Source organism: Zootoca vivipara, chromosome 1 (assembly GCF_963506605.1).
Source record: "Zootoca vivipara chromosome 1, rZooViv1.1, whole genome shotgun sequence".
NCBI lineage: Eukaryota > Metazoa > Chordata > Lepidosauria > Squamata > Lacertidae > Zootoca > Zootoca vivipara.
Genome location: NC_083276.1, coordinates 40,834,249 through 40,860,039, shown reverse-complemented (window position 1 = coordinate 40,860,039; position 25,791 = coordinate 40,834,249). Strand labels below are relative to the sequence as shown.

General features: G+C 43.0%; 2 protein-coding genes across 5 annotated transcripts in view; both read left to right on the top strand.

The window, feature by feature from the left end:
• The window catches only part of GPR176 (G protein-coupled receptor 176), a 28,872-nt gene extending 17,344 nt beyond the window's left edge, over positions 1-11,528 (top strand). Inside the window, exons 2-3 of the mRNA XM_035119243.2 lie at positions 6,778-7,030; positions 10,069-11,528. Coding sequence (XP_034975134.1) covers positions 6,778-7,030; positions 10,069-11,179 — 1,364 coding nt within the window. The 3' untranslated portion in view covers positions 11,180-11,528. The remainder of the gene's footprint in view (positions 1-6,777; positions 7,031-10,068) is intronic.
• A 13,317-nt stretch (positions 11,529-24,845) lies between these two features.
• The window catches only part of FSIP1 (fibrous sheath interacting protein 1), a 74,244-nt gene continuing 73,298 nt past the window's right edge, over positions 24,846-25,791 (top strand). For all 4 annotated transcript variants that reach the window (XM_060273323.1, XM_060273317.1, XM_060273310.1 and 1 more), the window contains exon 1: positions 24,846-24,936. The gene's annotated coding sequence lies outside the window, so the exon portion shown is untranslated. The remainder of the gene's footprint in view (positions 24,937-25,791) is intronic.

Below are 25,791 nucleotides of genomic sequence, written 5' to 3'. Positions count from 1 at the left end.
AGGGAACCAGGCCTTCTTGATAGTGGCACCCGCCCTGTGGAACGCTCTCCCAGCAGATGTCAAGGCAATAAGCAGCTATTTTACTTTTAAAAGACAACTGTTTAGGGAATTAGTTTCTAATGTTTGATGCTGTATTGTTTTTAATATTTGGTTGGAAGCCGCCCAGAGTGGCTGGGGAAACCCAGCCAGATGGACGGGGTATAAATAATAAAAAATTATTATTATTATTATTATTATTATTATTATTATTATTATTATTATTATTATTATCATCACATTAAACCAGTGGTGGTTTAGTGGTCACAGTGCCTCACTAGGACCTGCAAGACCAGGGTTTGTATCCTCACTCAAACATGAAGCGCACGGGGGGGGGGGATGGACCAGTCCCTGCCTCTCAGCCTAACCTACCTCACAGGGTTGTTGTGAGGATAAAATGGGGAACAGTAGTATGTATACCACCTTGAGCTCCTTCGAGGAAAGGTGGGATATAAATGTCATAAAATAAAATAAATTATGTTCTTTTACTGAATTGTTTTGTATTATTACTCTCAGGAAGATTTATGTACAGTGTAGTTCCCCCCATTTATTTTACAATCGATGGGTATCCTCTCCATTTTGTGGTTTTTAATGTTAAGGATAGATATCATTTAGTTATCTCCCCCCCCCCCCAAGTGCATTGATGTCTGACACATGTTCAGCTTATGGTAGCTCAGCATGTCTTTCACCTCACAGTATGTATTCTTTGATTCAACAGCATCCTTTGGAAACCATTTTTGTTCCCAGGAACTGCAAAAATAATCCTGTTACAAAAACAGCATGAAATCAGAGAATTGACACAGGTCTGATATCTTTCTGCTGAGATCACAAATGCAATATGCTTAGATATTTCAAGTTTAAATAATCCTTCATATAAGTGTGGGGGGGAGGGTTGGAATCAAGCAGTTTTAAGGACACTAGCCAGGATATTTTAAAACAAGATATCACATATTCTTCAAAAGTTTACAGCTTTTGTTTTGCTGTTCAATTAGTGTGACATTTTTTGGGGGGGGAGGGCAGTCAGTTTTCTTCAGAATTGGCACTAGTTTTTCACTTGCTGAGTTAGGTGTAAAACAGAAATAAATGACTCACAAAGTCTGTGATCTGACCAAGGAAATGATTTTTGCTTTCACGCAGTTGTTGTTGCCATGGAAACTGTGAGTAGCAGCCTGTGTTGTTTGTGCTCCTAAAGAGAATAAAACTTGATGCTAATGGGTGAGAATTAGACAGTTTTGGAGAAAAAGAGGAAATAATATTGGAGGAGCTTGATTTGACAATTCAGAATGGACCTGATCCATCCAAACTTAATCACTTTAATTCCCATTTCTTTCAACAGGAGAGGCAAGCCCATGCTTAACACTGCAGTTATTTTTATCTGGGAGGGATGCAGTTTACTGGTAGAGCATCTGCTTTGCATGCAGAAGGTCTCGGTTCAATCCCAGACATCTTCCTGTAGGGCTAGGAAGCCTGAAACCTTGGAGAAGGAATGGTCATTTGGTGTAGACAATACTGAGCTATCTGGAAAATGATATGACTCCATATATGGCAGCTTCTCATATTCTCTCATTCTTCGTATAGGAAGTACCGTGGCTCAGAGGGAGAGCACATGCTTTGCATGCAGGGCCGTCTTAAACGCCCCTGCCGCTGTGGTGCGCCGGATCTCTCCGGCGCCCTCCCGCCCCATTTCCCAGCGCGGTGGGCGGGTGGGCGCAGCGGTGGGCGGGCGGGCAGGCACAGCGCGATCTCTCTGGCGCCCTCCCGTCCCGTTTCCCAGCGCGGTGGGCGGGTGGGTGCGGCGCGCAGCGCGGCTCCCACAGGCGCAGCTGCGCGGCGGACCCGCGGGGGATCAGCCGGCCAGCGGGCGGGCGCAGCTCGCGGCGCCTTTCTGGCGGGCCAGTGCCATGGTGCCCTGCGCCACCGGGGGTCTACCTAGAGCCGGGCCTGTTTGCATGCAGAATGTCCCGGGTTCAATTCTGGCGTCTCCAGGTATGGCTGGGAGGGACCCCTGCTAGAAATCCTGGAGAACTGCTGCCACTCAGTGCAGACAATACTGAGCTAGATGAACCAATAGGGACGTGGGTGGCGCTGTGGTCTAAACCACTGAACCTCTTGGGCTTGCTGTTTAGAAGGTCAGCGGTTCGAATCCCTGTGACAGGGTGAGCTTCCGTTGCTCTGTCCCAGCTCATGCCAACCTAGCAGTTCGAAAGCACAGCAGTGCAAGTAGATACATAGGTACCACTGCGGCAGGAAGGTAAATGGCGTTTCCGTGCGCTCATGGTGTTCCGTTGCACCAGAAGTGGTTAAGTCATGCTGGCCACATGACCCAGAAAGCTCCCTCGGCCTGAAAGTGAGATGAGCATCACAACCCCAGTCGCCTTTGACTGGACTTATCCATCCAGGGTCCTTTACCTTTTACCCAGATGAACCAATGCAGGGGCGGACTTTGGTCTTTCAAATGTCAGTGGCACCCTTTGTGAGCCCAAAATTTGGTGTGCGCCCCCGCCTCTCACCTCCTTTATTCACTATTTCATAGTAATGTTGCCCTGCAGTGTCCCCTAGGCTCGGTGCCCAGTGTGGTGGAACCAGTCGGGATGCCCTAAATCTGCCGCTAACCAATGGTCTGATTTGGTATCAGGCAACTTCCTATGTTGCTATGGATACATATACACTGGACTGCATGTATCTACAATCGAAATGCATGTGCTTGACTTTGGATGGATGTTGCCCAAATGCCTCCCCCTCTTTTTTTAGTATAGTGGTCTTTGCAGATAAGAGGTCATTTCATAAGAAAAACTCTTTGCTTTATAGATAATCTCCTATGTGATGAAGCGGAAAATTTGTATGCAGGTGCCTTGGCTTAAAAGAACATCTCACCCAGTAGGCTGTTAATTGGTACCAAGTAATTTCAAATCTTTATTAGTACATGGAGAGTGCAGCTTGTAAACAGAAACAGCACAAGCAAGGTATAAACTTAATAAGATATTTGTGTTATGCAGTTATAAAAATGATGCGAATAATCTCTATTTAAACTGAGTTCAGATCACAAGTGTATTCCAAACAATGGCTTAGTTCAGCCTGATGCAGCAGCAAAATGACCAGGGTGAAGCGAGTCAGCTGTGATCTAAGATCCTGAAGCCCATGTGTTTGCTTAAGCCATGTTTTGGCTTAGTGTGACATGTGAACTAAGTTATGGTGTCTTCATCACTTTGCTTTCACATTTGGTGTGCTTATTTGAGATGGTAAAGTTGTGAGATTACAGCATCTCATTTTCACATTTAGATAGATGTCTCTGAAACAACATTCCAGAATGAAAATCATTAGTGATCACATCAAATAAACCCCTCTGACATGGTAACAATTTCCAGAGGAGGAAGTTTTCAGGGAAACGTATGAACCGCTTGCTCACGTGAAAAGGATCTGGCAAAACCACTATTCAAGGATATTATCACAAAAATGTAAACACATGAATCAGCTTTAAGTGAATAATATCTGTTATAGAATAAACTTAACAGCTCATTGTATCTTAACTCTGTGGAACGAGGTAAAAAGGTAATGGGAGCAGTGAACATACAGTATCCAATTATTTCAGGAGACAGCGATTCAATATTACAAGTCACAGATAATATAGTTGCAGTACTGTACACATAAGAGATGGAAAACATACTCGAGTAAATTGTACCACTATGGGTCAGAAATAGAGGAAGAATATTGGATTAATGTGACTCATAGGACAAAAGGCAAGTTGAACTCGACCCACATCAATGTAAACAAGAACCCCGTTGAGTCACAGCACAATGCTGTGTGCCAGCAAAAGGGGAACCTGGCAGAAGTTGGAGTGGGTGTTAATAAGCCTCTTCTAATTCAGTAGTTGGAATGTGGAATTCTTTGGGGTTTTCTTGTAAGGATTGGTACAAAACAAATTAACTTTGCAGGTTCACAGAGGGGAGCCTATTGAATGCACTTTGAGTCAGGGTAGTAGAGACTTTTCAAAAAAATGATCCGTGCCAGTTGTTAATTGTCGACATTATTCTAAGTTGACTGGCAACAGAATCTGGACCAGAAAAGAGATGTTATTGAGGGGAAATGCCAAATTGCCTCTAGATTACACTCAATGTCATTTTATTGTCTAATTAGCAAGCTTATTGGGATTTTAAAAGTTAAAACTAGGCACATTTTAACGGGGCGGGGGGAGCAAGATGTTCATCAGGACCCCAGCATACAGGAACATGAGGTTTAACCCTCAGCCAGAATCATGTGGAAAATGGCATTGGTGGCAATTGTTACTCCCCTTCACTAAGCTAATTGTCATGGGGTGGGGGATTTTTTGTAGAAATTGACTTGGTGACGGAAGGCTTAACTGCCCCACCCCCATCCAGCACTGCAGTTCCAGTAAAAAAAAAAAGAGAAAAAAATGAGAGTATCAGTAGCTTTTTATATTGTAGAAGATGTCTCCAGGTCCAAAGACGCCACCAGCAATTTGTTTGGAAACAGCCTGGAATGCAGTGGTGTTCCTTAAGTCAGGTGTAGGGAACCTTTTTTATTCTGAGGGCCACGTGCCCTTTTGGGCAACCTTCTGGGAGCCACATGCCTGTGGTGGGCAGAGCCCAAGGCAATGTCTTATCTCACACCACCCTCTCTCCTTCATCTAGAGAAGTGAGAGACAGCAGTATGCATTCAGGACTTAATGGAACATGGATTAATGCAACTTACTTACACTTAGTACTGCATGCATTTTGGGTAATAGTTTGCTTACTGCTATATTAATGGGGGGGAAATCACAGTAATCTTCTGTAGTGGATGACTTTGACGGATGAAGACTGTGTCTGGCTGAAGATATGAAAACATATCTGTGTAATGGAACATTACAATAAGGGTTATGGTAGAAACAGAGATTTTTGTTTAGCAATAAATGCCATGGATTTTGGATGTACAGTATGTTTACCTTGTTAGATTTGAACATTAACTCCCAAAAGCTATGGGGGGAGGTGTCTATAGGGCAGGGGGATGTAAGTGTTGTGTACTGAAAATTGTGTTGCTTTAACATTGATTTATGCACAGAGCCAAATAAAGAACTATCTGCAGTGTATAGGATTGGAGAGATAGTCATAAGGACATGGTTTCTTGAGGAAATATTTCAGTAAAATGTTAAGCTTACAACATCACCACTGATTGATTGAATATGCTTTTAAACCACACTTCATCCCTTAGGATCTCATGGAAACAAAATGTTAATAATGAAAAAACTGAGGGCCCACAGCTCACAAACACAAAAGTGGCTGTCCTCTGCAGAAAACTATGTGGTTCACATTACCATAATTGGCCTTATTTCAGTATGAGCCACAATATGAACATGCAGCCAATGGGACTGTGTGCATTGGGATCAGGACTAGCTATCATGACCCAACAACCTCCTCTCACATGCTTGCAATGCACACCTTTTCTGTGTGTGAATTTACTACTACAATTCATAGTTTCCATTGTGCATATAGGATTCCTGCTTACTCTTGTTGTATGCAGAAAGTGATCAACAGTCAGTTCAACATGTGCACATTACATTCAGCTCAAAAGATATTGCTGCGTGCACTAGGGGGAAAAAATCCAGTTTATGACTACAGTATGTGAATTGCCTCTAGGGGGAAAACCCAGTATTGTTCAGTTATTTAAAACTGCTTTTCAGCCATAGCTTCTTTCACAGTTTATTGGTGTTGAAATATGTTTTGACTAATTGATAGTAAGCCTTCTGCGCTATGAAAAATAAGTAGTGTTTGTTTTTAAGATGCTGTGAAGTCTGATAGTGTCAATATCGCAGAGCTGATAAATCCTGCCACCATTCCAACCACTTCTATAACCACCCACACAGAAGAAGATCCTAGTACAGTAAAGATTTGAATAGCCAAAGTAATTCCGAGGCACCTTGAACATTGGGCAGCCTTTCTGACTCATTGTGCCCCACCCTTAATACCAAACAGGGATTTTTTCTCAGCCAGAACTCACCAGAACTCAGTTCCAGCACCTCACCATTGCCATTATAAGAGAACAAGGGAGGTGTTCATGGTGAGTTCCGGCACCCCATTTTGTATAAAAATAGCACTGATCCTGATATTTATCATAGTCATGTACATTAGAATTCAATGAAAAAAATAAATTCAGTTTAACAAGCTATGTTAGGAACTTTCGGGCCCCAAAATGCTTGGAAATTACAACTGTTGAGGGCCATGCATTAATTAGTCAGTATTGATATGGTGTTATAAACTATCCCATAGTTAGCTCCAGCTTCACTCTTGCCTTGTAGCTGGATGGCTGCTAGTGGCAAGAGTAGTGGACCTATGTCCCACACTTCACTGGAATGGAAACATGAAGTCCATGCAACTGAAACTACCATTCCACATTGCAAATGAAAACTGTGGGAGGATGATTACAGAGCATCTGAATTTATGTATTTACTTACGTCAAAAAAAAATTAAGCCTGTCCTTCTAGTTAGTGCTTTTGCACCACTCAAGGTGGTTAAGAACAATTAGAACTACATTAAAAATAAAAAAAAATGGTAAGGAAGCTAGAAACAATGACCATTTAAGAAAGAGCCTGTATAAGTGAATAAATTTTATGCTCTAATCTTATTCAAATATTTTAATATATAAATCTGTGTGTTTATATGGGTGTGCCTAGTGTGTGTGTGTGTGTGTGAGAGAGAGAGAGAGAGAGAGAATCTTTCATGTTTAATTTTGTTTCCCTTCGTCCAGGAAACCTCATGGTCTTGTGGTCAACATGCAGGATGTCAGTTTTTAAGTCGGTAACCAACCGATTTATTAAGAACATGGCCTGCTCTGGGATCTGTGCCAGCCTAGTCTGTTTGCCTTTTGACATAGTCCTCGGTGCCAGTCCACATTGCTGCTGGTGGATCTACACCATGGTCTTCTGTAAGATCATAAAGTTCTTGCACAAAGTCTTCTGCTCAGTGACCATCCTTAGCTTTCCTGCCATTGCTCTGGATAGGTAAGACTGTGAACTTACTTGTAAACTGACATTTATGACTTGCCCCTTGCAACAGATATGGGTTCTACGTTACTTGTTGCTTAATTGTGGGTTGCTGAAGTGGTTCAACAGCCCTCTGCCTTCAGCTCTAAACATGTTTATTTTTCTGTTTGGCCAAGTCACTCAGAGCAACATTTTCACTTTGCAACCAACCTGTGAGCTGAGTTATTCTGAAAGAAAATGACTTGCCTAAGATAGAAATGACATACATTGGCTGGATTTTTTAAGGTCTGGACAACTTAACCTGAATAGCTCTTTGCTTTTAAGGCCAAAAAGTTCAATTCTCAAGTATCCTTATTGCCAATGTACAAATTTATTTATGTGTTCTTCCTGCCAGGGGAGCTGATTACACATTTTGAGGTCTTGTTGGGAGGTATGGCAGATTCTGACTCTATTACTTGAAATCCCTGCCACAATTATAAATGTTATTCTAGTTAGTAGGCAGAAGTTCCATTTGGTAGATTTCTACTTTTAAGTTCAACAATCTTTCTGTGGTGCTCTGCGCACGATTGATACTGCAGTTATGCAATTTTCTCCAGAATCATTTCATTTCTTTGCAAAGAATTCTATAAACAAGTTAATCTGCAAAGATGATTTGCCCTATTTTCCCCTTGCTGTCCATGGTTTAAGAGCAAGTCTTTGGAATGAAAAGCTTTGCTGGCCACTGACTGGCTCATCATTTGTATTAACAATGTCCCACTGACTGGTAAAATTTTAGTTTTTATGCTAGAAAAGAAACTCACTTAGGATCTGAGGAGAGGGAAGACTTTACTTACATCCAACATGCTGATGAGAGTAACAGACCTTACTATAAATTAGATCAGATTAATATTGGGTAGGTTAATTGCCTATTCCTATGGAGTGTGATATTTTATAGTAAATGAAGAAATCTAGCTGCAATTCAGTTGAGGATCTGGGATTTTATTGCTATGGCCCCAACATTGTTTTGCTTATTCCTAAATGATCTAGAAGAGTGCCTAATGGACGCAGATGGTCACCTTCCAAAAATAGGTATAAGAAGGACCCCCTTGCTGCTTTATGCTGATGACGCGGCCATAATTTCACGCACCAGACCGGGTTTGAAACACCTGTTGATGAAATTTTCTGAATATTGTCTTGGAAATGGCTTAACAATAAATTATGAAAAATCAAAAATCTTAGTATTTGAAAGAAGCTTTTCCCGGTTAAACTGGTCGCTGGATGGCCATGAACTTGAACAGATTAAACATTTCAGCTATTTAGGACTAACATTCCACCATACAAGATCATGGAAGTACCACTGGCAAACCTCCCTTCAAAAGGCGGAGATTACAAAACTAGCCATACTCCGATTCTTCCATACAAAGGGCGGCAAGTATGTACCGGCAGCTCTAAAAGTATTCAATGCAAAAACTGTCCCCCAAATCCTGTATGCAGCAAATGTCTGGCAGAATGGGGACCTGCCTAAGCTAGATGGCTTCCAAGCACAATTTATTCGATCCTTGCTTCAGGTGCCCAATTGTGTGCGAAATTCCATACTCCTGCTAGAAACGGGTGAATGCCCAATTTCAACAAAGGCATGGTGGGCTGCACTAAAACATTGGCTCAAGATTGTAGTATTTGAACTTGGGGAGGGACTGTATAAATACCTGAACAATGAGGAATACATCAGCCAATGGCAGAAAACCATGGCGAGAAAAGCCACTGCTTTAGGTCTGTCACCCACCCAACTCTATTGCCTGGGATATGAAGGTGCCCTAAAGACCTTAAAGCAAAGACTTTGGGATAATTCACACAGTGATCTACGACATCAATCACTTGCGATCTGCAGTCCATTGGCAGTAGGAGTACAATATGGGCATGTCTTTAAGCCAGCAGCCTATATTCAAAACTTGACAGTGCCAAACTACCGAAGGCTGTTCACAAAGGCAAGACTGAATGTATTCCCCTCTGCAGTGCTGGAGGGCAGGATGAGAGGAGTACCCTACCAGGAAAGACTGTGCTCGTGCACCCATGATGTAGATTCTATAAAACACATTGTGCTGCACTGTGGGAAGTTTGAGCAAGCTAGGGCTGAAGTGATTTCACCCCTGCTAGCCTTGCTCCCAGGAAAATCAGAGGATTTCTATATCAGGTTCCTATTGGAAGACCGGTCAAATGCCAGAACACTAGCAGTGGCAAAGTTTTTATCGGTGGTCACAAGAACTAATGTTTCCTATTCCGAATTTGAGTAAGATGTCTGAGTGGTTTGAGGGCGGGGTGTCCCAGCTGTGTATTGCTTGGTAACGAATTGATGGGTCTATGGACCGTAATAAAGATTGTTGTTGTTATAAAATATATATAAAGGACCTCCACTGGTGCAATGGGGTTCACCCGGGTTTCACCCTGCCCTCCCAGAAATTGGTTCCCATAACAGTACACGGGTCAGGGGAGAGGGGGGTCATTCTATCTGGCAAGCTAAAGTACTTGCATCGATGGAACATTCATCATACTGCGAGGCTGAATTCTACCTATTGGCTTAATATTTTTACAAATTGTGCGGTCGTTGAATACAGAACCTTAAAAAACATAGTATGCTTTAGGAAAAAGATTTGATACTACTTGATTAGATATTCTTTCATGGAAGACAGAAGTTGTACCACATCTAATTTGGCCTTTTCCATTGATGACATATTTTTATCAAAATAATGGCTTGGGCAATTGATTTCTGTAGGTAAAGAAAGAAAGAAAGAAAGAAAGAAAGAAAGAAAGAAAGAAAGAAAGAAAGAAAGAAAGAAAGAAAGAAAAAGACTAACTTCTGTATAGACATGTGTAATACTGTGCTGTTGAAGATCTGGTGATAAATGATACTTTTATATCAAGGAAAGAAACAATTTAAATTACAGGGCTAGTCAAGACCAAATCACTCAAATTTAAGTCGATCTATCCAAGGATAGAGGGGAGGTAGGAAGAGTTGCAACTTTACTCTTTACATGCATTTATGCATCTCTTACAGTCCCCCTTCCTTCTTTTTTTTGTAGGTACTACTCAGTTTTATATCCACTGGAAAGGAAAATATCGGATGCCAAATCTCGAGACCTGGTGATCTACATCTGGGCTCATGCAGTGATAGCCAGCATTCCTGTATTTGCTATGACCAATGTACTGGATATTTATGCTATGTCCACTTGTACTGAACCTTGGAGTTACTCCATTGGCCGTTTAGCATACATCATTATTTACAACATTACCACTGTGATTGTGCCGGTGGCTGTGGTCTTTCTCTGTATGATCCTCATCCGCAGGGCACTGAGTGCCAGTCAGAAGAAAAAAGTCATCATAGCTGCCTTAAGAACCCCTCAAAACACTATTTCTATCCCTTACGCCTCTCAGAGAGAATCTGAACTTCATGCCATGCTGCTCTCCATGGTTATGGTTTTCATTTTTTGCAGTATCCCCTATATGACTTTGGTGATTTACCACACTGTTCTCAATACTTCCGACGCTTCTGTGTACTTGCTTCTCACTGCCATCTGGCTGCCCAAGATATCACTGCTAGCCAACCCTCTGCTGTTCCTGACTGTTAACAAGTCCGTGCGGAAATGTTTAGTAGGGACAATGATGCAGTTACACCGAAAGTATAGTCGGAGGAACACAGTCAGCTCCGGAGGCGCTGGGGACATCAGCCTGGAGCCTCATGTTCGTTCTGGTAGCCAGCTTCTAGAGATGTTTCACATTGGGCAGCAGCAGATTTTCAAGCCCACAGAGGATGAAGAAGAGAACGAAACAAAGTCCATTGGCTCCAGTGGCTACCAACAGAAGGAGATACCCACAACCAGCTTAGACGTGGAGCAGACTTTAGTTCAGAGGCCCATGCCTCACGCCATTGCAGACTCGGCTGCGCAAGTGGCTCCAGCAATGCCAACAGAAGCCGAATTGGCCAGTGAGAAGTATTCCATGCAGCTGGGCTTTGGGCCCTTTGAGTTGCCTCCCCAGTGGCTGTCAGAAAATCGGAACAGCAAGAAACGACTCCTGCCTCCTTTGGGGAATACGCCCGAGGAGCTAATCCAGACCAAACAGCCCAAGGGTAAAGCAGAAAGAAAAATTAGCAGGAGCAATAAAGTCAGCATCTTCCCCAAGGTGGATTCCTAGTCAAAGCAGGAGCGCTCTGTGATGAGAGATGGGACTGCCTTCTTGCATACATGTGATCCTATGGATCTTTGTTAGGTTGAAATTTAATAAAGGCTTATTTTTTTTGTGCCAATTTATGTAAAAGCAAATGAAAGCAAGTGTTCCTCAGGAAGGGGTTTCAATACAAATATCTCTGCCTACCTATTTCTTTACATTAATTTATATAGACTCGTTTAACTTCCAAATAGGCGTTTTTGGACCCTTTCTGCCCCAAAGACTGCTTACCACATTATACCTTGTAATGTACACACACACACACACACACACACACAGAGAGAGAGAGAGAGAGAGAGAGAGAGAGAGAGAGAGAGAGAGATTGGGGTCACTGTTCTGTGATTATGGAACTCGGGGGAAGAGAGCATAATAAATATGAAGCTTCCTTCCCTGGAGGTCCATATCTCTTTCTGCTCTTTCACAGAAGCACTGAGCATCTTTTAGGAGAATTCCATGGCCTGGCTTCAAGTGGCCAGGAATAAACAAGGACCTGATATTTCATTTATATTTGATAATTTAATGAGATTTTTCTTCCTCCTTGTTTTTTTTGTACATGTATCTTAAAAGTATTTTAAGCTGTTTTATGCTGTTCAGACAATTGTGGGCTAAATAGGATCTTGGTTACTATCTATGACACACTTCTGTTCAGGGGCTGACATTTAGTGGGCTAAGTACTGCAGGTTTTCAGCAAAAAAAAAGGAAAAGATCGGGGAGAAGCAACCCCTTAACAGAGGTAAAATATACTAAGCACTTTCAACCACATGGAAAATGGCACAGCAAATGTTGAGAGTTTTTCTTCTTCATGAAGTATTGGCCAATGTGACCCTTAATTTAAATTTATCACTGTGTTATAAATATTCCTGTGATTCTTTTTGTACAGAGCATTTTCTGTGCCTCCACAATGTAGCATGGTCACTTTCTTGGTGAACTGGCACATAGGTAACAGTTGCTATTTGTCTGGCATGTAGTGCATTAATAACAGGCTCTACGGTGCAAGTTTTAAGTTCTCAGCTGTAACACACTTGCAGGTCCTTCATGGATTCCATATAGAAAATGCTTCTTTGGTTGGGCTTATGAGCCTCACGCCATGTGGCTGTTCAGTTATCTACTAAGTAATGGATGCATCTTGAATTCTAATTATTTGCACACACTGATTATTTTGCATGCGATTCTCCTTGTTTGATTTATCTGAAATTTCACCCACCTTCATTGGTTAGGAAAAGGGAAATGCAAGGTGGATTTCATTAACATTCTGAGTTTTGCTTTCAACCAATAAGGTATGCAAACAGAATATGCAAATACAAAGCAAAATACCTTGGATAATTATTTGCACCATTGGAATCATATTTGCAAAATTGTAATATCTGTAGGGAAAGATATCGAGTTGTATCCAATGAAGTTTTTCCTCAGAGTTGATGCATTACAACGAATTGACCTAAGTTAGTCACATTCATTAATTTTAGTGGTTTACTCCGAGTATGACAAACATTGGATACAACTCATTAACTGCACACACCCAAAGGTTTATAAGACCAACATATTTACATATTGGAGCAGAACCTGCAGAAAGAACGAGAAATATTTTAATCTCAAATGTGCATTTTTCAACAGTTTTGTGGCTATGAACCTATATGCCATTGTGAGGACAAAAAACGTTGAATTCCACGAGTATGAAAGCATAGCAGGTTATAAATAGCTGAACTGGTAGGTTAAGTTCTTGTTTAGGTAAGATTCCTGGGGGGGGGGTTGGGCCAGATGACCCTTGTGGTCCCTTTCAACTCTACAATTCTACGATTCCTTTGAATTCCAAGAGCAATTTTCCTGATCCGGCAAAATAGATCTGCACACCAAAGCAGTCTTATCTGTGTGTAGCTGGTGTGGCTGCATATCTGGATGTTCAGCCATGTTGGAATTGTTGGCTGTCTTTGGAAGTGTCTGGGGGTGCACACCTGTATCTACAGCCACCTTTTGTTATGTGTGGCAAGCTACAAGCACTGGCGGAGGAAGAGGAGTGCGGGGGGAGCGCACCGCCCCTGGTGCCATTGTGGCTGCCCCCCCCCCCGTGCTGGCCACCACGCCCTGTAGGTGGCATGCCACGCCCCAATACATGTGCCATGCCCCTGCAGGCGGTGTGCCACGCCCCCAGGATGCACGTCAAGCTGTGTGCCACACCCCGGGACGCACGCCAGCCCCGCCCCCACCTGCTCTCCACCCCCTCAGTGAAGGAGCATGAAGCTACAAGTAACCAGAAGTAAACTGGGCCTACTTTCTTTTATTTATTTTTTTAAAAAGTTCAAACATTAAGACCTATTTATTTCATTTTTCAAAATACAAAACATGCCATATATAGTATATAAACTAAATACAGATATATAGAATACTAGATTATAAAATATATTATTTCTACATATATATTCCCCTATACATGCTATACATGAAGTAATATAATCATATTCTATCACGTAATAAATACTCTGCAGCACAATATAACCAATCCTAAATGCTTCAGATCCGAATTCTCCCTTAATGCGCTATATCACTGAGTACCAATTACCTGGAGCAGGGGTCAGCAACCTTTTTCAGCCGTGGGCCGGTCCACCGTCCCTCAGACCCATGTGGTGGGCTGGACTATATTTTGAAGAAGAAAACAAAGAAGGAATTCCTATGCCCCACAAATAACCCAGAGATGCATTTTAAATAAAAGCACACATTCTACTCATGTAAAAACACGCTGATTCCCGGACCGTCCGTGGGCCGGACTGAGAAGGCGATTGGGCTGCATCCGGCCCAGGGGCCTGAGGTTGCCTACCCCTGACCTAGGTTTCCTTCATATTTTTCCTCTTGGGACCTTAGTATCATATTTAATGTATGGTAACAAAATCTAACTTTTCCCATGCCTATCTAAGTCAGTTTCCAGAATGCAGCAAACAAAATTCTAGCTAGGGTATATATATAATAACACCTACTTCTAAAAAGCCATAGGAATACAATTTTAATGTAATTTGGTAAACATGCTTAAGGATTCAAAGCTAAGTCTATCCAAAAGATAATCTGCAATGGCTACAGCTGCCAGTGAGCAGGAAGATAGATGTTGTAGTTCAGCAACATTTAGATTGGCACAGGTAGCCTCCCTTGCTTTAGATGAAGAACAATTTTTTACTGTTGTTCTGCATTTCCACATCAGGTGAGAAGAGTCACCCTGAATTCCTGAAAATTTTAAAGAGAGAGTTCTCCATTAGCAGTTAGTGAATTACATAAGATTACAATTGCCAAGGTGTCTCCTCTTCCTTTCCTCCCACCCACATCATACCTGAAAAAAAGATAATCCCTACTCCTATTGTGTAAAATAAGTATACATCTAAGTATAGATTTGTAAACCATTCCTGACTAAATGCAGTGATCAAACATCATAATGTTAAACACTTCACAGATCAAAACCTGTCATAACGAGAAGAAACCTATGTGTCCAGGGCAATCTCCAGTATACAGTATCATGAATGTTGGTTATTAGATGCTGCGCCGTCTAATTCAGTCAAAAAACTAATATGAGTTGTCTGGCAAGCTGAAATGCTTATGCAGATGAAACTACTGGAGGTTGTTTCACTTCCACGCTCTGTCTGTTCCATGGTTTACTTTGCAAATAGACCCTTTCTTTTCCATAAACGTGGCCACTGTGGTTCTGCAAAAAAACACAACACTGATAACGTTTTTCAAGCACTTGCATTCTGCTCTAGAGTATTTTGTGCATGCTGAGCCACTGGGCGAGATTCTGCTTGTTTTCCTTGAAGGGTGGGTTTGACACAAGAACAAACATCTCTTTGCCACGTTTGAAAAAAAAAATAACCATATCTGAGCAGCACAATCTTAAAGCAAGAGCGGGGGGAATATTAGATAAGCATTACTTACGGCACACAGATATTCTTCCTGAGGTTTGAAATGGATCTACAGATTCTAAGGGATCTTGAGAATTTTTTCTATATGTTACTGATAACAAACTTGCAATAAAATATGTAAATGCTTTATTAATACAGTGCTCTTTCCCTCTTTGTTTTGCCCCAGGCAGTTTTCTATCTAGAAAATGCACACAACTTCAGAGTATGACTGCTGATTTCACCATTGCCTCCCTTATCTTCATTTTTTAGGAGTTTCAATAGATTTGCCCTGACTGAATAAAGTGTAAGAACTCAATCCTGTAAACCCTTTCCTTTCATCATGTAGATCAGGCATGTCCAACAGGTAGATCATGATCTACCGGTAGATCTCTGGAAGTCTGTGGTAGATCACTGGCTCCCCCTAAAGAAGCTCAACAACTTTGGCTCCCCTAAAAATGCTCAACATTTCAGCCCTTCACCCCCCCCCAAAAAACAGGGCTTTCCTCCCACCTCAGAAAAGCTCCACAACTCTGACCTGAACCCCTAAAAACGGGGCTTTCCTCCTCCCTAAAAAAAGCTTAATCTGAACCCCCCCCAAAAGGGGGTAGATCACTGCCAGATTTTAACTCTGTGAGTAGATTGCAGACTCTTCGGAGTTGGCCACCCCTGATGTAGATTATCTGATGTTACAAACTGCCTGGACTGCCTTATTCAGTCTTAGTGTTTGAGAATCCAACCTGCTTTATGGCTTTGCTAAGTGAAGACAACATTCTAGAGAAAACTTACTTCTGAATTCATATCCTTCACTAGAGATACTGGTGGCTTCTAGACTTGGTGGAGTAATATCTTTCTAGTAAAGGTAAAGGGACCCCTGACCATTAGGTCCAGTCGTGACCGACTCTGGGGTTGCGCGCTCATCTCGCATTATTGGCCGAGGGAGCCGGCGTATAGCTTTCAGGTCATGTGGCCAGCATGACAAAGCCGCTTCTGGCAAACCAGAGCAGCACATGGAAACGCCGTTTACCTTCCCGCTGTAGCGGTTCCTATTTATCTACTTGCATTTTGACGTGCTTTCGAACTGCTAGGTTGGCAGGAGCTGGGACCAAGCAGCGGGAGCTCACCCCGTCACAGTGATGAGGTGGGACCCAGGTGGCGCTGTGGTTAAACCACTGAGCCTAGGGCTTGCTGATCAGAAGGTCGGCGGTTCGAATCCCTGTGACGGGGTGAGCTCCCGTTGCTTGGTCCCAGCTCCTGCCAACCTAGCAGTTCGAAAGCACGTCAAAATGCAAGTAGATAAATAGGAACCGCTACAGCGGGAAGGTAAACGGCATTTCCATGTGCTGCTCTGGTTTGCCAGAAGCGGCTTTGTCATGCTGGCCACATGACCTGGAAGCTATACGCCGGCTCCCTCAGCCAATAATGCGAGATGAGCGCGCAACCCCAGAGTCGGTCACGACTGGACCTAATGGTCAGGGGTCCCTTTACCTTTAATATCTTTCTACCTCCAGGTAAAAGGTAAAACCCCTTGACGGTTAAGTCCAGTCAAAGGTGACTATGGAGTTGCGGCACTCATCTCGCTTCAGGCTGAGGGAGCCGGTGTTTGTTCACAGACAACATGACTAAACCACTTCTGGTGCAATGGAACACCATGACGGAAGCCAGAGCGCACGGAAATGCCGTTTACCTTCCCGCCACAGTGGTACCTATTTATCTACTTGACATGCTTTCAAACTGCTAGGTTGGCAGGAGCAATGGAAGCTCACCCCGCCGCGGGGATTCAAACTGCTGACCTTCTGATTGGCAAGCCCAAGAGGCTCGGTGGTTTAGACCACAGTGCCACCCGCGTCCTAATAATGTTGCAAATAATTGCCAATATTTGGTCCCTAGTTGACCAGATTGCCATGTTCACAGCCCCAAAGCTGCAAGTATCACCAGACCTCACTGATACTGAGCTCCCTTTATCCTCTTCTTAGAATTAAGTCGACTTCTTGGTCAAAAGCAGTGCCAATGCTTGAGCTGCTCAGAATCACAGCAAGTCTAGGCATCCGGAGATGTCACGCCCTCTGTGACTGCAATTAGCTTACTGGTTCTGCCTTGAGGAGTTATATGGCTTCAAAGCTAGGCAGCTGGGTGGAAAGGGGGCCTGCAGAAATCTTATTACAGAGATGGGGGGAATTTTTCTTACCACCCTACCTCTGGCACGCCAAATTTGACAGGTGGGCAGGACTGACACATTATCAGCAACCTCTGCAGGTGAGGTGACTGCTCTACTTGTGGAGGCTTCCTGTGCAATAGGAAACAGACCACACCTGGGGAGCCTCCATTGTGTACAGTAGGCTTGCCCTGCATAAGTTAACCCTCCACTGAGTGGTGAGTGCTAGGACACAAGCGATGGGAACACAATTTTTTGTGGGGAGGGGGGAGAACTAGGAATTGGAGAGAGTTTAGTTCACATTTAAAGGTGAACCTACCTAACCAGCACTTTTCAGAACAATGGAAGAACCAAAACACAGCCATCGTTTGAAGTTCCTTTGAATTTTGCAATGCCTTTCTCCAGCTAAATCATGTGTTCCAAAATGCATAGACTGAGGTAGAGTGTCCTTAAAAAATCTCGTATTTGTGAAAATAGTCTGCAGAATTGCATTATTTTAGAGAAATTTGCTGTGCCAAAGTGTGTATATTACGAATCTCACAAACGGATATGGAAATATGGAGAACTGAATTGAAGATTAGAAAAATTAGAAGCAGAGAAAAAAAATGGACAGCTTAATTTATTCCTAGTAGAAACACAGTGGAAGGTGTGTGTCTGCTGTCTCCCTCATACAATACTAATCTGTGAGGAGAACTCCTGCCTAGGGCTACAGTCTGCCAGACATCTGCCCATCTGATCTTCTGGGGGGGGGGAACCAAACCCTTACTTTCCACTGGTAACGAGTCGTGACTATTTTACATGCGCTCTTGAATTCACTTCCAATATATAATTTTTCTGTTCTCTTTGTTTTTCCTTCCATTAGGCTCCCCCCCCTCCAACTATTCCATTAAGGGCTTGTACTCATTCCACTATAAATTCTTCAGCAATGCCCCCCCCCCCTTTTCTCTATTTAATATTCTTATCCAGGGCCTCTAGATAACAATATTCTTAATGCAGTCATTTCTTTTATACCGAGCATCTCGAAGTGGGCCAAAAGATGAGGCTTCCAGCCTATTATGCTGTTTGCCACTGCAATACAGAAAGACAAAAACGAAGAAGAAAATTAATATTCCCAAGATATCAAAGCAATGACGTACACACCACATTAATATTGAAACGCTGTTCTTGCGTTAGTTAAAATTGCGTTCAGCGAAAGAACCTACACAGTATTAACAGGAGGAAGACTTTCGGAGGCAAGACTTTACACCCCCATTGTCTGTCAGGGTGAGCTTAAAATGAAGTCTTTAAAATTTTATTATTTTAAAATTGAAAATGCCAGGTAAACTCATTACTTGTTTAGAACATTTCTATGCCTCCCTTCAACAAAGCCTCTCAGGGCGACATACTGGAAGATGATAGAAGCCAGTAAATAGATAAAACACCACAGGAAGCAATGAAAACAAACCTATACAATTCAGCAAAGCAGAATATTAATATAAAGCTAATTTCTATTCCCTGCTGAAATGTCTGGGCAAATAAATAATGTATTTGCCTGGCACTGAAACGACATCAAGGTTGGTGCAAGGTGAGCATCTCTCGGGAGGGCATTCCATAAGCTGGATGGTAGGATGGAAAAGGCTCTCTCCCTCCTGTGTCAGGGGTAGCCAGGAAACACAGAGGAGAGCATTCGGTGATAATATAGTAGAGAGGTGTGGGCAGCCCATTGACAAAATACAGAAAAATAAAAGATAAGAGCAAGCAGGCAACTAAACAAATCCCAAGTATATAATACATATTAATAAAGCAATCTGTTGATAGATAGAACTAACATATTAATCATAGCAGACAAACTGAAAAGCTAAATACCCGTGGAAGGTAAGAATGCAGAGAAGAAGTATGTTTAATACAGAGAAGTATGTTGAGATTAAGCAGGAGTGAATACATTAGCATTCACCACTGGCAAACGTGAAAAACCCAAGTAACAGGGAAGGAATTAAGAGTTGTTTAGGGGTTTGCTGGCTTGTTCATGACAACTAGCTTCTTATATAATTGTAATATCCCCCCGTTTCTCCACCCACTGCTTCAAGGATATTTATTTAAATAAGAAATGTTTACTAACAACTGTAAATTAACGAAGAGCTGTTTATAAGAGGATAAAGGGGACTCTGAATAAATTAAATTTACCACTGCCCTCAGAGTATAAATCCACAATGACGTTAAATTTCTAGACATTCGGGGAGAAGAAGAAGAAGAAGAAGAAGAGGAGGAGGAGGAGGAGGAGGAGGAGTTTGGATTTGATATCCCGCTTTATCACTACCTGAAGCTAACACTCTCCTTTCCCTTCCTCCCCCACAACAAACACTCTGTGAGGTGAGTGGGGCTGAGAGACTTCAAAGGAGTGTGACTAGCCCAAGGTCACCCAGCAGCTGCATGTGGAGGAGCGGAGATGAGAACCCAGTTCCCCAGATTACGAGTCTACCGCTCTTAACCACTACACCACACTGGGAGATTATGGGGCACACCACACTAGGCATTAAAGCAATCCCAACATATCACAACCTTTCCAACATAGTGTGCTATGCTATTTGTGTAACATCCAATTGTGTAATATCCAATGTCACTTGAGTGGGGTTCCATCACGTGACAGGACTTCCTCTTCCTTTCTTGTATGGCCCCCATGTGTCTTCCAAATCGTCAGAGTGGTACCTATTTATCTACTTGCACTTTGACGTGCTTTTGAACTGCTAGGTTGTCAGGAAATTTTACTAGTTAAGCCTGCCAATTCAGCATATCCCTTCAATTTCATCTGCCATTCCTCTTTTGTAGGTACCGCGTCAGTTTTTACCATATCTTTTGGCTAATTCACGATGATTTGCTTAACTCAATCAACCAGCAACCCAGCAAAGAGGGAAGTGCCTCTGGAAGTCTTGCTCCCATTAACCCCACTTTGGTTCTTCCACTGAACTCCAAATTAAACTAATGGAGAGGAATTATAGCTACGTAGTATCAATGCAATGCGAACTACATTTGCCTTACAGCAGACTTTGTGGCAAAATGTCAAGAACATTAATTTCCTTCTGCTTCATATTAATCTACTTTCCAGTCATGTTTATCAAACACTTCTCCTAGGTCCATTTTCGGAGCCCAGGATTATGACGGAAACATCCTCCCTCAAATTGCAACTTAAAGCTTCAGGAGCTGGATTCAGTGTAGTATTTTACATTGCAAAGGGCAGCATATGAGCTAAGGGTTCATGGAAGGGTGCAATTGGATACAACCCCAAACATGCTTCAAATTAAGGACAGAAAACTGGTCTTAACAAGTTGTTCCTTTTAGAGCTGATGGAATCCTAAATGTTGATGAGGCTAAACCAGGTGAATTAACTTGGAATAAACTACCAAATTGGCCCAAATATAAGCTGCACTTGAATATAAGCCACAACTTTAAAATTGGAGGGGGGGGAAATACCCGAATATAAGCCACTCACTTTCCTTGCTGCTCCTGGCTCCATACTGGGGGGGGGGGGGAAGCTGTGCTGTGTTGTCAGCGGCCTTTTCCCTTCCTCGCTCTCCCTTCCTGGCCTTGGGGGAGAGGACAGGGGACTGCGCGTGGGATGGGCACCGCTTCGCCACACTCCTGCCGCTGTTTTCACCACACTCCTGGCTGCATACCATAAGGTCGCGAATATAAGCCACACTTATATATAGTGGAGCCGGAAACAACAATACAAGTCTTGCCAAGATATTCATAGGAATAAAAGCGATATGAGCAGACGAAGGGACACTCTCCCGAGGTGAGAATTGAGTGCCCCTCACAACGATATAGAACAGAGGCGAATAACCGGTGTCTAATTGTTTCCAACAAAAGAACACACAAACAGCAGAGTGGATTGCAACTGGTTTTTAATATCAGCAGAAGATTAGCATTAATTATTTCCAATTTACTCTAATTGGCCTCATATTTTGAAATGGCTTCAAAGTGTTCTAGCTCAAAAATGTCTTCAGTTAAAGCAGAAACAGGCTTGATTTTGTATAAAAACAGTATTGTCAGCCAACATCAAAAGTTCGTGCTCTGTGACGCCAGCAGGGCTCTTTGATTTAGCTTGCTTTACCAGAACAGAATACAGAGCCAGCAGGAGACAGATAAGCTGCAACAAGTCCAGAACGTTTACAACATATTTTGGTTTGTATCACTTTCCAGCATTATAGGATTCTGCATGAGCACTGGCAGATACGCAAAATCATCTTTGCTTCTAGGTCGCAAGATCGCCTTTGCAGACAGACACTTGCTCCTTGTTGAGAATCCCCAGAGACTGATGAGCCCAGCAGGTCTGTTCTGATTTAAGAGAGCCTTATTAAACCCATTTCATCAACTATTAGAACGGCACTCTGGCTGGTGGCAATTCTTGCCTGTCTCTGTGTGGAACAAGCAGCAATAAAATAATAATAAATGTGCTCATGAGTGCCAGAGAGCTCTCGGAGGTTTTCATGTCAGCTTGTTAGGAAACTACTTTACAAGCAGCTCCACTCACACAGATTGCAGTATGGTGATCCCAAACAGTGTGTGGTGTGCCTATAGGAACTGATGTTCTCAAATTCAATAAAACTGACTAGGGACAAAAATGCATGTAAGCATAAAGTTGCCCAGAAAGTCCAGCATGGTTACATTTCATTTCAAAAGAGAAAACTTATAAAAATGGGGGCATTAGTTAAAACAGGGGGTGGGGAACCTCCAGCCCATGGGTGAGTCTTGGTCTGCCTTGAGGTCCAATTGTCCTGCAAGGCCACTTCTCCCAAACCATGGCCACCCATCAATTAGATAACATCACTGGGGGGGGGGGATGTGCTGGCAAAGCAGACCCCTGCAGAGAGCAGAACTGGACCCTCCATTTATCAGCTGGGGAGCAGACAGTTCAATCCTGCTTAGTGCTACTCAGCCAGCATGTTCCCTACAGGAAATACGGTGGCAAAAGAGCCCTCTCCCCACCCCCCTGCAGTCACCTGACACCACCCACCTATCAGTCACCTGACATTATCATGATGGCAGAGGGTTGGTCTGCAGGGTGCTGGGAGTGAAAGATCAGAACCCCTCAAAGAGGACAAAAAGCTTCCCCATTCCTAAAGTAAAAGGAAAGGCCAGAAGGATCAAACACATTGGGGGGTTACTTAAAACCACAATAATAGAAGTTCACCTAAAATAAGGAAACATACCAAGACAATGCCAGGATGGTTAAGCAGCAGAATCAAGGAAGCTATAAAAGACTAGAAGACTTCCTTTACTTAAGTGGAAGTCTTAACCAAATGAGGAGAGCAGAAAGGAGGGAAATATTATGGAAAAGCAAGTTTAAGCTGCTGTGAGAAAGGAGAATTTAAGGAGCAGGAGCAGATCGTGATAAAAAAATATATATGAAGGATTGCGTTTAATACGGAACCAGATTGAAAGCATATGAACAGAAAAATATCCTGAAAATGATGGAATGGTCCATTGGCAGCCCAGAAGCCTCCTTTGGTCCCATCTGATCTAACTGTTCTGCAGCCGCCACACAAGAAGATGTCGAGAGATAAAGACGGATAGCAGAACTGTCTTTAGCCCAGCAAGTACTGCTATTGGGCTACCTTTTCAGCCCTGAGGCTAAACTCCTAATACTGTCTTGCAGAGCAACAGGAAGTGGTCCAGCCTCACAGCCTGCTACAGTGGGAAGAAGCTGCAGAGGTCTCTGGACCATCTTCCCATTTCATACAGGTCAGTATGCACGCCAAGACAATGTTTTTGACCTCACAAGCAGGTGGTTAGAAATGGAGCCTCATATGGTGCTCTGTGGCTTGCAAAGAACAGCTTCTTACCCTCCAGGCTGTCCCTCCTGAAATATTTAAGAGTATGCCATGTGAAGGAAGGCCGAGAGTGGTGCTATCTAGCCAAAATCAATGCTGCTCTTTGGGTTCTCTCCCAGCTGGCTGGTGCTACTTGCACCAGAGTGCAGCTACTTGCAGCTCAGAGTGATAGCTCAAGTGGCTTTCAGTAATATATCAGAACGTGGTGTAGTGGTTAGAGTCGGACTAGGACCTGGAAGACCAGACTTCGAATTTCCACTTAACCATGAAACGCACTGGGTGACCTTGGGCAAATAACAACCTCTAACCTACCTGACAGGGTTGTTGTTATGATAAAATGAGGAGCAGGAAAACCATGTACATCATCTTGAGCTGCTTGGTGGAAAGGTGTGAAATAAATGTAATAATAAATCCTCTCAATAAGTATTAGGAAGGGTTTTCACCTTGGGGCTGTACCTTGCTTGCCAATGCTCATGGGAGAGCAGTGATGTCAAGGGTGGGGCAGTGTTCTGTTGATAAGCAGCTTGGCTGAGAAAAATCAAACCTCCCCCCAGGTTCCATCCTGAGGCTGAAGACACTGGTTCATGTTTAGAGATCCCTCACCTATGGTGGCTGCATGCAGTCAGACATCCCCACCCCAATAACTGTAGAGCTCAATGCTGATTTTGGCTCCATGATGTAGTCAGTTTCCCTTGCCAGCAGCTCTGTCAATGAAGAGGCAGATTCAAGGGGGAATCACAATTTAAATTATTAGTAGGGGTGGGGATGCTTGCCAGGGAAATACCAGTCTAGAATTCCCAGCCTGTAAACATGTTAGTACAGCCTAAACAGGAAGCATTCCTGCTCAGACCCTTTTAGCTTAATGGGTAATATACTGAAAGTCAGACGACGCCACCTTCTGGGTGAAAGAGTATATATATATTTTTATCAAAGAGCAATTACCATATCACTCTGACGTGCATTATAGCCATAAATGCATGTTTTAACATGGGGTTGTTTCTTCTTTAATTTCTTTATTGAACCAGATCTAGTCTCACAAATATACAGTAATAGCAGCATGGAATGAGAGACTAGTGGATTTCCACCTCTGAATCTTTTCTCTCTCCCCACCTCAACCTCAGTGGGGTGTGGTGTAGTGGTTAGAGTGTTGGACTAGGACCTGGGAGACCACGGTAAATGCCCACTTCAGCCATGAAGCTCACTAGGTGGTGAGCTTGGGCCAATCACTGTCTCTCAGCTTAACCTACACCACAGGGTTGTTGTGGGGGTTCACTGGAGATAAAAAAAGGTAGGATGTAAATGCAACCAACCAGCAAACAAACAAACAAACAAACAGCAGTTTTCGGCAAGATAGCTAGGTACCCTGATCCTGGCTGAAGATCATAACTGTCAAGTTCTCCCTTTTTTTCAAGGGAAATTCCTTATGCTGAATAGGCTTCCTCGCGAGAAAAGGGAAAACTTGACAGCTATGCTGAAGATTATCCTGAAGCCTAAAGGTAAGGGCTGGTTAAACATGCTTCTGCAGCACATGTGGGGTAAACGGACGGGCCTGAGTGCAGGAGCCAGAATCGAGGACATCCAGATTAGTTCATAATAATACAGTATGTAAGATCAAGAACGTCTCCAGGCTCCGCAACCACGCGCTCACTTAACTGTTTTAGAACGTCGCTAAAGGGCTTCAGCTGGCCTTTCCCAGGTAAGCATGGTCAGCAGCATTCCGAGAAGGCACAGGGCTCACTTCCGCCCTTAGTGTCTACCTTATTTCCGGGTTCTGCTCTTCGAATGGGTTGCCATAGTAACTGAGAAGCGTATCGTCTTCATGGCCGTCTGTTTACAGAGGCGTTTTGCTCGCTCTGTCTGCCCGAGTACTCTGCAGAGAACCTGCGTGGGGTGAGTTAAAGCAGGACGAAGTTTGCAAATTATGGCCATTTTAGATATTATTATTATTATTATTATTATTATTATTATTATTATTATTATTACTTTGCGGGTGATTAAGAAGGCAGGCAGGTGTGGGGCTGGTCGAGGGCATGCCGAAGTTGGTCCCCAACGGATCAGTCTCCACGGGTTATATCGCCATATTTCCCAATGTTAGATGCATGTTTACTCGGGAGTCTCTCCCTGACCTCAGGCTTACTATCTAGAAGTCACAACGCAAGAGGGAAAAGAGATGGGGGTTATTCAAAGTATGCCCTGAAGTTTCTGTTTTATATGAGTTCTGTTTGGTTTCTTCCTCAAGCTTAAAGGTTCTACCCTTATCTTATTTTAACAGCAGATGAAACAAGCATGGCCTTAAAAACAAGATGCCATACATTTTGAATTTGGCATTCCTTAAAATTTTATATATAGAGAGAGAGAACACATCCCTACAAATGCAGTATCCCATCCCCCCCGCCCCACACACATTATTGATAAAATACAGGGAACTTTCAAGCCAACTTTTTAAAGTTTCTAGTCCTTAAAGGTTGAAGAAGGGAATTTTTTTGAAATGCTGGTCGATTTTAAAGCAGCGTGAAGATGGCTTCAGGGCAGAAGTAGATAACCTTTTTTTTGGTCTGAGGGACCAAACCTCTGGGGGCTGCATCTCCAAGTGGTGTGGCCAAAATATAAAAGTTGATGTGAAAGAAATGTAAATGTTGGTGTAGTGAGAACTGCAGTTCTCAAAGCGGCTTTCGCTAAGGGGACTCTAAGGAGTGATCAGTAGTTTTGTTTTTTAAATTAAGGAATGGACAAATCTTGGGAGCA